Below are 17482 nucleotides of genomic sequence, written 5' to 3'. Positions count from 1 at the left end.
CGGTAAAGAATCTGGGTGTTATCTTTGACCCAACTCTCTCCTTTGAGGCACACATTAAAAGCGTTGCTAAATCGGCCTTCTTTCATCTCCGTAATATCGCTAAAATTCGCTCCATTCTGTCCACTAAAGACGCTGAGATCATTATCCATGCGTTTGTTACGTCTCGCCTCGACTACTGTAACATATTATTTTCGGGTCTCCCCATGTCTAGCATTAAAAGATTACAGTTGGTACAAAATGCGGCTGCTAGACTTTTGACAAGAACAAGAAAGTTTGATCACATTACGCCTGTACTGGCTCACCTGCACTGGCTTCCTGTGCACTTAAGATGTGATTTTAAGGTTTTACTACTTACGTATAAAATACTACACGGTCTAGCTCCATCCTATCTTGCCGATTGTATTGTACCATATGTCCCGGCAAGAAATCTGCGTTCAAAGGACTCCGGCTTATTAGTGATTCCCAAAGCCCAAAAAAAGTCTGCGGGCTATAGAGCTTTTTCATTTCAGGCTCCAGTACTCTGGAATGCCCTCTCGGTAACAGTTTGAGATGCCACCACGGTAGAAGTATTTAAGTCTCACCTTAAAACTCATTTGTATACTCTAGCCTTTAAATAGACTCCCTTTTTAGACCAGTTGATCTGCCGTTTCTTTTCTTTTTCTCCTATGTCCCACTCTCCCTTGTGGAGGGGGTCCGGTCCGATCCGGTGGCCAAGTACTGCTTGCCTGTGTATCGGCTGGGGACATCTCTGCGCTGCTGATCCGCCTCCGCTTTGGATGGTTTCCTACTGGCTCCGCTGTGAACGGGACTCTCGCTGCTGTGTTGGATCCGCTTTGGACTGGACTCTCGCGACTGTGTTGGATCCATTATGGATTGAACACTCACAGTATCATGTTAGACCCGCTCGACATCCATTGCTTTCCTTCTCTCCAAGGTTCTCATAGTCATAGTCATCATTGTCACCAACGTCCCACTGGGTCATTATTGTCACCGATGTCCCACTGGGTGTGAGTTTTCCTTGCCCTTATGTGGGCCTACCGAGGATGTCGTAGTGGTTTGTGCAGCCCTTTGAGACACTAGTGATTTAGGGCTATATAAGCAAACATTGATTGATTGATTGATTGATATGTGGGCAACCCTCTCCCCCCCCCAGGGGGCCGAAAGCAATGGATGTCGAGCGGGTCTGACATGATACTGTGAAAGTTTATGAAAGTTATATGAAAGTTAATAGAAAATACTATGGAAGTTCAATCCATAGTGGATCCAACACAGCCGGGAGAGTCCAGTCCAAAGTGGATCCAACACAGTAGCGAGAGTCCCGTCCATAGTGGAGCCAACAGGAAACTATCCCAAGCGGAGGCGGATCAGCAGTGCAGAGAGGTCCCCAGCCGATACACAGGCGACGGTCCATCCTCGGTCCCAACTCTGGACGAGCGGTCCATCCTGGGTCCCGACTCTGGACAGCCAGTACTTCATCCATGGCCACCGGACAGAACCCCCTGTACAAGGGAGAGTGGGACAGAGAAGAAAAAGAAAAGACACGTCGGATCAACTGGTCTAAGAAGGGGGTCTATTTAAAGGCTAGAGTATACAAATGAGTTTTGAGATGAGACTTAAATGCTTCTACTAAGGGGGCATCTCGAACTGTTACCGGGAGGGAATTCCAGAGTACTGGAGCCCGAACGGAAAACACTCTATAGCCTGCAGACTTTTTTGGGGCTCTGGGAATCACTAATAAGTCGGAGTCCTTTGAACGTATATTTCTTGCCGGGACATATGGTACAATACAATCGGCAAGATAGGATGGAGCTAGACCGTGTAGTATGTTATACAGAAGTAGTAAAGCCTTAAAGTCACATCTTAAGTGCACAGGAAGCCAGGGCAGGTGAGCCAGTATAGGCGTAATATGATCAAACTTTCTTGTTCTTGTCAAAAGTCTAACAGCCGCATTTTGTACCAACTTTAATCCTTTAATGCTAGACATGGGGAGACCCGAAAACAGTACATTACAGTAATCGAGGCGAGACGTAACAAACGCATGGATAATAATCTCAGCGTCGTTAGTGGACAAAATGGAGCGAATTTTAGCGATATTCCGGAGATGAAAGAAGGCCGTTTTAGTAATGCTTTTAATATGTGACACAAAAGAGAGAGTTGGGTCGAAGATAATACCCAGATTCTTTACCAAGTCGCCTTGTTTAATTGTTTGGTTGTCAAATGTTAAAGTTGTATTATTAAATAGAGGTCAGTGTCTAGCAGGACCGTTTTTTTGGCGTTGAGTTGCAAAAAGTTAGCGGACATCCATTGTTTAATTTCATTAGGACACGCACAGCAACGAACTCTGAGAATTCATTGATAAAGTCCGAATAGGGCCCTGGGGGGCGGTAGATAACAGCCAGATATAGAGGCAGCGGTGTGACAGACCTCATAGTAAGCACCTCAAACGATTTATATTTATTATTTATGTTAGGACTAAGGTTAAAGTTTTCATTGTATATTAGTGTGACCCCCAACCCCTTTTGAGGGGACGGGCAATATGCACATTCATATAGTAATGAGGAGATGCCTCATTTAGCGCAAAAAAGTCGTCTGGTTTAAGCCAGGTTTCTCTGCGACCGATGACATTAAGATTGTTGTCTCTAATGACCTCATTAACTAATAACATTTTGGGAGACAATTATCTTATGTTTAAAAAGCCTATATTATAGGTAGTGGGCTGTTTTAGGGAGTTTTTGATCAAATTATCCATAGTAGCAATATGGATAATAATGTTGCGTTTATTATGCGTAGTGCACTTAAAATATTTACGACCATATCTAAGAATTGATATGACGGGAATTTTCCGATTGTTTGCTTGGTGCTGCGATAAACTGAACGCATCATAATTTGCCACCTCAGTAGAACGCATGTCTAAAAAAAACTTGTTCTAACTTAACTGACTCCTTACCCAGACCAGTAGGCTCGTGTCTTTCATTTAAATCCAGCTTCAGGATGGAAGGAAGCGGTGTTCTGAGCTACTAATGTAAAGTACTAGTACATTGTAGTGTGCTGGGGGGGCAGTACATCTAAGAAGGACAGCTCCAGACTGGAGAAACTGATCAGGTGGGCCGGTTCTATGATCGGAATAAAACTGGATTCACTGGTGACAGTGGCAGAGAAGAGGACTGTGGACAAACTAGTGAGCATCCTGGATGATGCCAGTCACCCTCTGCATAGCGTTATCAGTAGCCAGAGGAGCCTGTTCAGTGCTAGACTGCTTCATCCCAAGTGCAGGACTAATAGACTTAAAAACTCCTTTGTCCCACACGCTATTAGACTGTACAACTTTTTTGCTGTCTGTGTCACAATGCAGAGATGTCGTGTCTGATGGAAGCATTACAGGACAAGAGAGTTCGCCTGCAGCCTGAGTGTAAGAAACGACTCCAGGATCGCATCGACATGTGGGGCTATGCTGCTAAGGTACAATAACCAGAAAAATATATTTTACAATTTTAATTCTGATTAATTACTGTCTTTATTTTTCATAAATATCTGCCAGCAATGGAAATTATTTACCGTATTTTTCGGAGTATAAGTCGCACCTGCCGAAAATGCATAACGAAGAAGGGAAAAAACATATATAAGTCGCACTAGAGTATAAGTCGCATTTTTGGGGGAAATTTATTTGATAAAACCCAACACCAAGAATAGACATTTGAAAGGCAATTTAAAATAAATAAAGAATGGTGAACAACAGGCTGAATAAGTGTACGTTATATGACGCATAAATAAGCAACTGAGAAGGTGCCTGGTATGTTAACGTAACATATTATGGTAAGAGTCATTCAAATAACTATAACATATAGAACATGCTATATGTTTACCAATCTGTCACTCCTAATCGCTTAATCCCATGAAATCTTATACGTCTTGTCTCTTACGTGAATGAGCTAAATAATATTATTTGATATTTTACGGTGATGTGTTAGTAATTTCACACAAGTCGCTCCTGAGTATAAGTCGCACCCCCAGCCAAACTATGAAAAAAAACTGCGATTTATAGTCCGAAAAATACGGTAGTTTTGTTGAAATTTTTTTATATATACTTTTGTTGCATTGGGTAACCCCGCCTTCCGCCTAAATTCAGCTGAAATAGGCTCCAGCACCCCCCGCCACCGCAAAAGGGACAAGCGGTAGAAAATACACTGAATGGATGTTGCATTTTGGTAATTTTGCAATAGTAAAAAATGTCTGATTTAAAGGCCTACTGAAATGAGATGTTCTTATTCAAACTGGGATAGCAGGTCCATTCTATGTGTCATACTTGATAATTTCGCGATATTGCCATATTTTTGCTGAAAGGATTTAGTAGAGAACATTGACGTTAAAGTTCGCAACTTTTAGTGCTAATAAAAAAGCCTTGCCTGTACCGGAAGTAGCAGACGATGTGCGCTTGACGTCACTGGTTGTAGAGCTCCTCACATCTGAACATTGTTTACAATCATGGCCACCAGCAGCGAGAGCGAGTCGGACAGAGGAAGCGACGATTTCACCATTAATTTGAGCGAGGATGAAAGATTTGTGGATGAGGAAAGAGAGTGACGGACTAGAAGAAAAAAAAAGGACTAGAGGAGAGGGCAGTGGGAGTGATTCAGATAGAGAAGATGCTGTGAGAGGCACCATGGCAGCCGTGGGGGGGGCAGGACCACTCGGCCAGGCCCAACCGCAACAAAGGATAGAGCCATACCGCTTTGAACCCGACGCCGACGGTGACGGTCAGGAGGACGCTGCTGCTATTGATGCTGGAGTAGCACACGACATAGATCGCCTTCAGAATACAGAATGGTAAAAATGATCGCTGCATAATACACTGTACTTTGTGTGTGTGGTCCAATCCAACCGTGTTCGTTTGACATCTCTGTTCCATAGTAAAGCTTGACTGTCATCTTTCGGGAATGTAACCAATGAAACACCAGTGTGTTTGTGTTGCTAAAGCCGGCCGCAATACACCGCTTCCCACCTACAGCTTTCTTCTTTGACGTCTCCATTATTAAGAGAACAAATTGCAAAAGATTAACCAACACAGAAGTCCAGAATACTGTGTAATTGTGCGATGAAAACAGACGACTTAATAGCTGGGCACGATGCTGGCACAAAATGTCCTCTACATACCGAGACGTTTTCAGCAGGATTTTTAAGTGCAAAATTTAAAATTGCAATTCAGGAAACTAACCCGGCCGTATTGGCATGTGTTGCAATGTTAAGATTTCATCATTGATATATAAACTATCTAGTGGGTTTCAGTAGGCCTTTAAGTAAAACCTCAGTTTCGGTTGCTTTGGGTTTTTATCATCCATCAACTTAAAATCCATGCTGGTTGCGTATTTACACAGCAGGCAGCTAAGAGAATCAGCACCTCCAAGTCCGAGTTCATGGTTCTCGCCCAGAAAAGGGTGGAGTGCCATCTCCGGGTTGGGGAGGAGACCCTGCCCCAAGTGGAAGAGTTCAAGTACCTCTGAGTCTTGTTCACGAGTGGGGGAAGAGTGGATCGTGAGATGGACAGGTGGATCGGTGCGGCGTCTTCAGTAATGCGGACGCTGTATCGATCTGTTGTGGTGAAGAAGGAGCTGAGCCTGAAGGCAAAGGTCTCATTTTACCGGTCGATCTACGTTCCCATCCTCACCTATAGTCATGAGCTTTGGGTTATGACCGAAAGGACAAGATCACGGGTACAAGCGGCCGAAATGAGTTTCCTCCGCCGGGTGGCGGGGCTCTCCCTTAGAGATAGGGTGAGAAGCTCTGTCATCCGGGAGGAGCTCAAAGTAAAGCTGCTCCACATGGAGAGGAGTCAGATGAGGTGGTTTGGGCATCTGGTCAGGATGCCACCCGAACGCCTCCCTAGGGAGGTGTTTAGGGCACGTCCGACCAGTAGGAGGCCACGGGGAAGACCCAGGACTATGTCTCCTGGCTGGCCTGGGAACGCCTCGGGATCCCCCGGGAGGAGCTGGACGAAGTGGCTGGGGAGAGGGAAGTCTGGGCTTCCCTGCTTAGGCTGCTGCCCCCGCGACCCAACCTTGGATAAGCGGAAGAAGATGGATGGATGGGAGCCAAGAGAAGCAAGAAGAAGACACATGAGAACGTTCCTATCAGCATTATTTCATTCTCAAAATAATCTTACATATCTCCATGCATCCATCCATTTACTACCGCTTATTCCCTTCGGGGTCGCTGGAGCCTATCTCAGCTACAATCGGACGGAATGCGGGGTACACCCTGGACAAGTTCTTACTTATCTCATCATATGAAGTATAAATTACTTCACCAATTATTATTTATATATTTATTTTTATCTGCCATGAGGTGGCGACTTGTCCAGGGTGTACTCCGCCTTCCGCCTGATTGTAGCTGAGATAGGCACCAGCGCCCCCTGCGACCCTAAGGGATTAAGCAAAAGAAAATGGATGGATATTTATTTTTATTGTGATTACATATGGAGTACCGTATTTCCTTGAATAGCCGCCGGGCATGTAATATGCGCCTGCCTTGAATTACTGCCAGGTCAAACTCACTTCCCAAATTAATTAGCGCATGCTTACTTTTCCCGCCGTGTCAGATTCGTGACGTCACAAGTGACACTTCACTTGTCGTCATTTTCAAAATGGCGGAGGAGGGGTTTTTTTTGCTTTTACTATGTGTAAACCAGGGGTCTTGTTCCACAGCCATACAGATCACACTGATGGTTGTGATATAAAACAACTTTAACACTCCTACTAATATGTGCCACACTCTGTGAACCCACACCAAACACATTTCGGGAGAACATCGGCTTTGTACAACATTATAAACGCAACATAAGAATTACCCACAATGCCATGCATCCATGATTCTTGGCTATATTATACAGCCCGCTAGCACCAACGCCCGCCCCCCCCCCCCCTCCGTGCGTCTGTTGAGGTGGGAGGGGTTGGGGGCGTGTGTATAATATTGCCAAGAGTCATGGATGCATGGCATTGTGGGTAATTCTTATGTTGCATTTATAATGTGTTACAGAGCCGATGTTCTCCAGAAATTTGTTTGGTGTGGGTTCACAGAGTGTGGCGCATATCAGTAAGAGTGTTAAAGTTGTTTATATCACAACCATCAGTGTAAAAGGTATGGCTGTAGACCAAGTATGCGTTGCAATCTCGTATGAGAAGCAGGGCAATGCATGCGTCTGGCCGGCACGCAGATAGCGTTGTGTAAAGGCGGTCGCGATGACATGTTGTAGAGCAGTGGTCCCCAACCACCGGGCCGCGGCCGCAGAATATTTTTTTTATTCATTTATTTATTTATTTTTATATCACACTCAATGTTTTACTGCATGCCATTGGTAAGTGCAGGGGTGAGAAGAGGTTTTAAAATTATTAGCGCCTGCTTACTTTTACCGAATGCCTTGAATGAGCGCAGGAGTGAGTAGAGGTTTTAAATGAATTAGCGCCCTGGCGGCTATTCAAGGAAATACGGTATATTGTGAATACATTGAGAACAGGAAGTGAAAAAAAGTTTTAGCAACTGTTATGTAAAAGAAAAGGGATAGGATTAAATAAGCACTGCTTCTTCCTACTCCGTTTCCAACATGTTGAAAAGAGAAACTGGAAATGATGATGCATCGTGTTGTATGCTTGCATGTTCCAAATAAACTCAAACTCAACTCAGCTCAACATTTGGATGGATCCATCCAACTTTACTAAACAATGTCACTGTGCCTATGTGTGCTGTAGGTGGCACCAGCAGAAGGCTTCTCCGATCTGGCGGTGCAGGTGATGACGTCGCCTTCCAAGAACTATATCCTGCTCACGGTCGCACTGAGCATGTGCGTCCTCTTCCTGGTGGGGCTGCTGTGCGGTCGGATCACCAAGCATGTGACCAGAGAACTGAAGGACCGGTAGAGGCTCTTCCTCTTCATCCTTCGTCTCCTCCTCCTCGAGTCCGTCACCAGCCAAAGTCCGGTGCCAACACCAGTGCTCCCTTTTCACCTTTGTTGTAAGATTACCCTGACAAAAAAATCGGGACATTTTTTTTCCCTCCCGAGGACCTTTTTTGGTGTTGGAGGTGAGAATATGAAGTGTCAAAATGAGCACTTTCAGCTGGACTGAGGACTGTTGCTTCTCTTCGGACCCCGACTTGTTTAGTCATGTTTAAGGTAAACTTGGCGCATGAAAATAACCTCAAGATGATTTTGTTTTTTAAGAGGCATCCTGAAAATGCACAAGCAGCATCTTGAAACAATGAGGAGAACTTGCTTGAAACTGTTTGGGGTGGACTCCTCTTCCCGCCTGTGCAGGGTCTACTCAACCTGCTCGCCATGTCCACAAATGTTTGTTGCTTTACATAACTTCATCATTTCTGTAGATATGACTTTTTTTATTGGAGATTTGTTGTTTCAGATGGATTTTGTGCTTAAGAAGCCAAATAATACAGTATAAAGTTAACATAAGGAGAAGTGCAAGACTACAGGGTGTCCAGAGTCCAGACTGGGGGCCTTTTGCACGACCTGCAACTTTTTTTTTTTTTATATTCCTGAGGCAAAAATATAATATATAAATCAATTAAAATATGTCTGATTTTACATGAAAAGTAGAAATTGTTGAATAATTACAATAAATTCCACTCAATCTGGAATTAGCATTTATTATAGTCAGTGTTTTTCATACAATTCGTGGCGGCTCACCATAAGCGCCACAATTAAATTTACCCTCGCTAATAAACACATTATAATGGGACTGTCTGTGAATGTAGCTTGTTGTTAGAACCCCATACATAGATGGCATCGGAGTTCTGCTCCTTAACGCACCTCACATGCACCTGGTCTGCCAGAGAATAAGAAGACAGAGCAGAAGGGGTCATGTTGAAAACTTAGTGACTTTGAGGGAGTATTGAAGACCCCTTGGAAACTTTTTCTTGGTCTTACTGGACACTTGGAGAAGCAAACGAAAAGCCTGCATCGCTCGTGCTGTTTGTGAAGCCCCCCCTATATCTCGCATACATCCGTAGTTTTCATAGTTTGGCCGGGGGTGCGACTTTTACTCAGGAGTGACTTATGTGTGAAATTATTAACACATTACCGTAAAATATCAAATAATATTATTTATCTCATTCACGTAAGAGACTAGATGTATAAGATTTCATGGGATTTATCGATTAGGAGTGACAGATTGTTTGGTAAACGTATAGCATGTTCTATATGTTATAGTTATTTGAATGACTCTTACCATAATATGTTACGTTAACATACCAGGCACCTTCTCAGTTGGTTATTTATGCGTCATATAACGTACACTTATTCAGCCTGTTGTTCACTATTCTTTTTTTTTTTTTAATTGCCTTTCAAATGTCTATTCTTGGTGTTGGGTTTTATCAAATAAATTTCCCCCAAAAATGCGACTTATACTCCATTGCGACATATATGTTTTTTTCCTTTTTTATTATGCATTTTCAGCAGGTGCGACTTATACTCCGGAGCGATTTATAATCCGGAAACATAAAACTTTATTATAAAAAAAATGTATTTGTATTTCTGAGCATAAATGTTTGCTACTATTATTTTTCTCTATAAATAGAAAAAAATTAAATCCAGACAACATATTATATATTGTATATGAACAGCAATGATAGTCATTTTAATTAGTGCAATAATTAGTATGAAGGCATTAAAGGCCTACTGAAACCCACTACTACCGACCACGCAGTCTGATAGTTTATATATCAATGATGAAATATTAACATTGCAACACATGCCAATACGGCCTTTTTAGTTTATTAAATTGCAATTTTAAATTTCCCGCTGAGTTTCTTGTTGAAAAAGTCGTGGAATGATTACGCGTGCGCATGACTTGACCGTCAGGAAATATTAGCTCAGCACGTCGTCTCTTTTCATCGCATAATTACACAGTAATTTGGACATCTGTGTTGCTGAATCTTTTGCAATTTGTTCATTTAATAATGGAGACTATAAAGAACAATGCTGTTGGTGGATTGCAGCTGTCTTTAGCAACGAGACACAGCCGGTGTTTCTTTGTTTTTAACACAGAGCGGTCAAGCGAACATGTTTCTCTACGTCAACCAGCATGTTTTTGGATGGGAAAATTGTTATATATATATCTTACCGGAGACATCATTGGATTATACGTCCTCCTGCAACAGCTGTTTGAAAGGCAGCTGTGAGTTTGGCTCCTCGGCTTCTCTCTGAGACACTGCGTGTTCACCGCAGCCATCCGACCTCGAGGTATGTCTTTACAATCTCACTAAAACGCTATTAAAACAATAAGCAGATAAGGGATCTTCCAGAATTATCATAGTAAATGTGTCTAATTACATGTGAAACGCTCACACTGCCGCTGCCCGGAGCCGTGGCTTTTTCTTTTTTTTATTTATTTATTTTTTTTTCTAGTCCTTTGCTATCAATATCATCATCCACAAATCTTTCATCCTCGCTCAAATTGATGGGGAAATTGTCGTTTTCTCGGTCCGAATAGCTCTTGCTGCTGGTGGCTCCCATTAAAAACAATGTGAGGACGTGAGGAGCCCTCACCCTTGTGAAGTCATCGTCTGCGACTTCCGTTAAAGGCGAGGCTTTTTTATCAGCACCAAAACTTGCAAACTTTATCGTGGATGTTCTCTACTAAATCCTTTCAGCAAAAATATGGCAATATCGCGAAATGATCAAGTATGACACATAGAATGGACCTGCTATCCCCGTTTAAATACGAAAATCTCATTACAGTAGGGCTTTAATACTGTAACAAACACACCCAAGTTCTCTTGAGTGTCGCTGCCACTATGCAATTTTAAGGAGTCACAGTTGGGACTAGATATTCAGCTGGGAATGATTAATACAGTAAATAAACACAAGACATGTATAACTATTAGCCACAACACAACTAGGCTTATATTTAATATGCCACAAATACACCCGGCTTATTTTTAATTAATCACAAATGAATCCCGCATAACAACCACCTCCTCCCTCCCGTCCATACAACTCGCCAATACAAATCAAACCCCTTTCACAACACACAATCCCACAGCCCAAAATGAAGTTCACCTCCCCAAAGTTTATATCACACCTGTATTTCCCCAAAGCTACGTACGAGACGTGTGCACAGCGCATTCTTGCCAACCCTCCCGGATCTTCCGGGAGACTCCCGAAATTCAGCGCCTCTCCCGAAAACCTCCCACGACAAATTTTCTCCCGAAAATCTCCCGAAATTCATGCGGAGCTCGAGGCCACGCCCCCTCCAGCTCCATGCGGACCTGAGTGACGTGTCAACAGCCGGTTTTCACGTCGGCTTTCCCACAATATAAATAGCGAGCCTGCCCAATGACGTTATAACTGTAGAATGTTCGAGGGCGAGTTCTTGGTTTCTTATGTGGGTTTATTGTTAGGCAGTTTCAATAACGTCCTCCCAGCACGGTAACAACACACAACAACAGCGGTCACGTTTTCGTCTACCGTAAAGTAGTTTGTCTGCCGTTAACAGCAATGTTGTGACAATACTGGACAATACTGCAATTTACTATACATGCATGTGACAATAACATCTAAGGCTTTTAGAGAGTGCAGTGCACAACTGCGCACACAACAAGGAGACGAAGCAGAAGAACGAGGAAGATACAGCCATGGCGACACCAAGGACGAGTAAGATGAAGAAATACGCTTGTAAGTTCCAAGCCGCAGCTGCGATTGGACCTGGATGGCTTCCGGGAAGAAGTAGTGGACTACCAATTGCTTTGCAGTGAAGATCTTCCTCTGGGAAGCAAATATTGACCGGTTTTGGGCCATGCTAGGCAGAGATAGAAGATTCCAGACTCTAGTGCATTTGATGAAAGCACTTTTGTGCCTGCCACACAACACTGCATCATCATGAATTGATTAACGTGGACCCCGACTTAAACAAGTTGAAAAACTTATTCGGGTGTTACCATTTAGTGGTCAATTGTACGGAAAATGTACTGAACTGTGCAATCTACTAATAAAAGTTTCAATCAATCAATCAATCAAAGGGTGTTCAGCATGGTTAGAAAAATAGTGACAGAGAATAGAACAAGGAAGGACAATTTAACCCTTAACTCAACAATGAGTAGATGAGTGTTATGTGTGTGTATATGTGTAAATAAATTCAAGTATTTCTCTTATATATATATATATATATATATATATATATATATATATATATATATATATATATATCAAGAATTGGATTGTACAGCTGAGCTAGGCGTTGTGAACAAACCTGAATGTGCCGTATCAACAAAACATCAAGTTAAAATGTGAAAATTATAATCAAATAAGTACATTGTATTATTACAACATTCATTAAAACTGAAAAGATATTACAAATAATTGACTAAAATAGCATGACAAAACTATTTTTTTTAAAAACAAAACAAAAAAACAATGAACTATTATTAATAATTAAAGTACCGTTACAAAATTTAAAAAATCAATGAAAAAGAAAAAAAAATCAAATCGAAATAAGTGTCTGTCAAAAAAGCGTAAATTAGCATGGTCATTTGTGACTAAAGGGCTTCACGGTGGCAGAGGGGTTAGTGCGTCTGCCTCACAAAACGAAGGTCCTGCAGTCCTGGGTTCAATTCCAGGCTGAGGATCTTACTGTGTGGAGTTTGCATGTTCTCCCCGTGAATGCGTGGGTTCCCTCCGGGTACTCCGGCTTCCTCCCACTTCCAAAGACATGCACCTGGGGATAGGTTGATTGGCAACACTAAATTGGCCCTAGTGTGTGAGTGTGAGTGTGAATGTTGTCTGTCTATCTGTGTTGGCCCTGCGATGAGATGGCGACTTGTCCAGGGTGTACCCCGCCTTCCACCCGATTGTAGCTGAGATAGGCGCCAGCGACCCCGAAAGGGAATAAGCGGTAGAAAATGGATGGATGGGTCTGTGACTAAGCTGCCAAAGATATATATATATATATATATATATATATATATATATATATATATATGTATATATATATATATATATATATATATATACATAGCTAGAATTCACTGAAAGTCAAATATTTCTTATATATATATATAAGAAATACTTGACTTGGTGAATTCTAGCTGTAAATATACTCCTCCCCTCTTAGCCACGCCCCCCACCCCACCACCCACCTCTCGAAATTGGAGGTCTCCAGGTTGGCAAGTATGGCACAGCGGCACGCACGTACGGGCAAGCAATCAATTGTTCGGAAGCCGCAGCTGTGTACTCCCAGCACCGCGTCTGCGCATCCAACTCAAAAGTCCTCCTGGTAAGAGTCTGTGTTGTCCAGGTCCTCCACAGGCCAATGGTAAGTCACAAAATAGTCAAAAAGTGAGGATACTTCCATAAAGTGGCTTCGTAGTAAAAACCACTGTGGCTGACAGGTGCTCCAGGAGGTGTGTGCCGTCTGCTTCCGCCCGGTCTGATAGGACCGGATGCCTTTTATACCCCCACATTCATTTATGTTACATTTTTTAATATTAACATGATTACTTATTACGCCTGTAACATTTTTATAATAATTAAATGGATGACATAAGTATACATAATTACTTTCCCAGCTGAGCACAAGTTCATTGTGACTGGCAATATTTATAATATTTATAATCAGGGGTGCCCATTACGTCGATCGCGAGCTACCGGTCGATCGTGGAGGGTGTGTCAGTCGACCGCAAACCAAGCATTAGAAAAATAAACCTGAAAATTTGTGATCATCAATCTTTACTATGGCGTCACTTTCATCACTTGATTGACATTCACGGCACCCGAGGGTCTTCTGAGATGTCGCTGGCTGCTGTCAGATCATTATTAAATAAACATGACCGAGAGGAGGGCGAGAAACACTTTTTATTTCAACACTCTCGTGCCGTACCTGCTGTCAAAACCCTAAAGAGAGTGTAGTGGTATTTCTGACTTTTATACCATATTTTGTGTCTGTTGAAGTCCTGGAAGAAAATCTGTCAAAAAGCTTTAAGAGGTCTGCTCTTTTCTTTCTTTCCTATTCAGAGCCAGGGGGTCATACGTGGGGGAAACAGTTTGTGGTCGTTCTGACCATTCTGAGAAATGTTATGACTGTTTGTTATGACTAAGAGATCCACGGCTGTTTTGGAACAAGCAGTTGCAAAACAAAAATACCTTGACACTGAGGAAAACATATAAAAAGCCAGTGGACCAACTTTTGATATGATTCACTTGTTTTCGATCATCCACGTCTCTTTGGAAGGACGATGTCTGTTTGCATGGGCAATTTAATCCAACCAGTACTTATTGATATTGGGTAAATAAAACTTTTGTACTAAAACCTCTTTGTTTGCAGTTTAAGCATCGGACAATCCACCACACAGACTGCACAGTTGCTGTCTTCACAAAAAAAAACGCTGCTTCATCCTGCCTGCGCTAACAAAATAAGAGTCTCAGAAAGCTAGCGTGCAAAAGCTAGCAAGCTACGGAGTTTGCCACCAATGTATTTCTTGCAAAATGTATCAAAAGGAGTAGGGAATCTGGACAAATAAGATGCCAAAAACTAACCACTTTCATGTGGTATTGGACAGAAAGGAGGATTTTTTTTCTCCTCCATTTGAAAATGTGGACGTTATCAGCACTACTGTCTGATTCCAATCAATGCAAGTCATCCGAATCAGGTAATACACCAACTTATATTTTTGTCTTCATGAAAGAAAGGAATCTATGTGTTAAACATGCTTGTATTATCATTAAACACCTTAAACGTGTGAAAGGGGAACATTATCACAATTTCAGAAGGGTAAAACCAATAAAAATCAGGTCCCAGTGGCTTATTTTGTTTTTCAAAGTTTTTTTCAAAAATTTACCCATCACGCAATATCCCGAAAAACTGCTTCAAAGTGCCTGATTTTCACCATCGCTATATCCACCCGTCCATTTTCCTGTGACGTCACTGCGCGATGCCAATACAAACAAACATGGCAAAAAGAACAGAAAGATATAGCGACATTAGCTCGGATTCAGACCCGGATTTCAGCGGCGTAAGCGATTCAACAGATTACGCATGTATTGAATCACAATCAGAATCATTTTATTTGTCCGTTCCAACATGTACAAGACACATCAGAACTGAAATTACATTTTCGGCACAGTCCCTCTAAGAGCAGACATACGTTTAAGGGGGGGGGGGCAAGATGAGACCGCCGACGGATCAGCCGGTTACAGCGCTCCTTAAAAAGATAAGAAAAGGGTGACATTAGGAAAGGGGGGGGAGTAAAAAAAATATCAGTGCAAGGCTAGACCCTCAGCAGAGGTCTAGTCTGAGTCCAAGGAAAAAAACCTCAGATTGCATGGCACACATTAAACATACATATATCACACCAACTTGCAACAGAGGGAGGGTTGGGTTTGCGCAGGCCCGCTGTTCGCTCTGTAGCGCCGCTCGGCCATTTCACAACCCCATGGAGATAAGCGTTGGTGAGGGTGTTGATTTAAGGGTCGGGGTCATGTGTGTGCGTATGCCCAATTAACTCGGGAGAGGTGAAGTGTTTTTGTATGGCTGTGGCCGATAAAGTTCGGCTACAGATGTTGTTGACAAAAAGGAAGGTCAAAAGCGTCTATCTTTGAGAAGTCTTCTTCGAGAGATTTTCTTCAGAACAGCCTGCTCCATGCCAAGGCCATTCAGGGAGTCCAAATCGTAGATAAGAAGTTGTTTTCCTTCGAGAAGACAAAATATTGACTTGTCTTCTCTGCTTGTCCATGCTGGACCTCTTTTAGTTCCAATTAATTATTCCTTCTCTGCAAACGTTTCCAAGATGAGATCCATTTTGCGATTCAACTCAGAAATCGCACAAGTCTGTGTTCCCACAGCCCGACCCAATCCTTCCATTGCGTTGAAAAGCCGTTGGGCCCCTTGAGTGGCTGCCATCGTCTTCCGAATTTGTCGATACACCAGCGCAATGCCCAGCCCAATCAGCAAGTGCCCCGTGATCACAGCTCCAAATAGGTAGATGTCTTCGACGTCCTCGATGGAAAGAGCTGAGAGGCACATGATCCTCCATGAGTTCCAGGAGTCCCGCACGTAACCCACAGCGATGGTTCCATCAGGGCAGCCAGGCTCCCCCGAACCTCTTTTTCTTGTCGAAAAGACTGTCAATAGCGTCAAGAGTCCAGCTGATCATATTCATAGTGAAATTTGGATTAGAGGACAGCGCAAAGAAAGAGGCTTTTAAAAAGTTCAGACAAGGACAAAGACAAAGAGAGCAAGCAGGGAAGGAGGGAACGGAGAATGCGACCGCCCTCACCAGAGGCTAGGATGAAAAGGTTGGTTGGAGTATGGAGGCATATAGCAAAATTTAAGAAGAAACTGAAGCTATTGAGCCATATCACGACAGACAACGGCGACGAGGACGAATTCAGCGATCGCCTTCTAACCAACGATTGCATCTTTTGACCACTGGTGCAACTTGAATCTGTCGATTGGTATGTGTTTGTTTGGCATTAAATGTGGGTGGAGGGAAAGGCTGGATGCAAATATAGCTACAAATGAGGCATAATGACACAATATGTACATACAGCTAGCCTAAATAGCATGTTAGCATCGATTAGCATGCGATGACCATTGATATGTCTGATTAGCACACTCCACGTAAGTCAACTTGAATCCGTCTCTGTTTGTGTTGTTACACCCTCCGACAACACACCGACGAGGCATGATGTCTTCAAGGTACGGAAAACAGTCGAAAAAACGGAAAATAACAGAGCTGATTTGACTTGGTGTGTGTAATGTGTTGGAGAAAATGGCGGATTGCTTCCTGTTGTGACATCACGGGTGAAAGGTCATTGCTCCGACAGGCGAACAATTGAAAGGCGTTTCAATCGCCAAATTCACCCTTTTAGAGTTTGGAAATCGGTTAAAAAAACATATGGTCTTTTTTCTGCAACATCAAGGTATATATTGACGCTTACATAGGTCTGGTGATAATGTTCCCCTTTAATAAAAACATCTCTTTCATAAATAATTAAATATAAATTATATATAGCAGTTGTCACCAACACGGTGCCCGCGGGCACCAGATAGCCCGTAAGGACCAGATGAGTCGCCCGCTGGCCTGTTCTAAAAATACCTCAAATAGCAGCACTTACCAGTGAGCTGCCTCTATTTATTTTTTTTATTTACTAGCAAGCTGGTTTGATTGATTGATTGATTGATACTTTTATTAGTAGATTGCACTTATCACTTTCCTCGGGCACTGTTCCCCTAGCATTCAAAAAAGCGGTTATTCATCCTCTCCTTAAAAGACCTAACCTCGATCCTGACCTCATGGTAAACTACCGACCGGTGTCTCACCTTCCCTTTGTTTCGAAAATCCTCGAAAAAATTGTTGCAGAGCAGCTAAATGAACACTTAGCGTTTAACAATCTATGTGAAACCTTTCAATCCGGTTTCAGGGCAAATCACTCTACGGAGACAGCCCTCGCAAAATTGACTAATGATCTATTGCTAACGATGGA

General features: G+C 42.7%; 1 protein-coding gene across 1 annotated transcript; it reads left to right on the top strand.

Annotated features, from left to right (window-relative positions):
- The first annotated feature begins 3333 nt into the window (after nt 1-3333).
- On the top strand, nt 3334-9412 carry LOC133543015 (Golgi apparatus protein 1-like). The gene is made up of 2 exons (XM_061887370.1): nt 3334-3459; nt 7740-9412. Exons 1-2 carry the CDS (start codon nt 3355-3357, stop codon nt 7905-7907), a joined length of 273 nt encoding a protein of 90 aa, XP_061743354.1. The 5' UTR covers nt 3334-3354; the 3' UTR covers nt 7908-9412.
- The last annotated feature ends 8070 nt before the right edge of the window (nt 9413-17482 follow it).

This window comes from Nerophis ophidion, linkage group LG25 (genome assembly GCF_033978795.1).
Source record: "Nerophis ophidion isolate RoL-2023_Sa linkage group LG25, RoL_Noph_v1.0, whole genome shotgun sequence".
Classification (NCBI taxonomy): Eukaryota; Metazoa; Chordata; class Actinopteri; order Syngnathiformes; family Syngnathidae; genus Nerophis; species Nerophis ophidion.
This window is presented reverse-complemented; position numbering and strand designations above follow the sequence as displayed.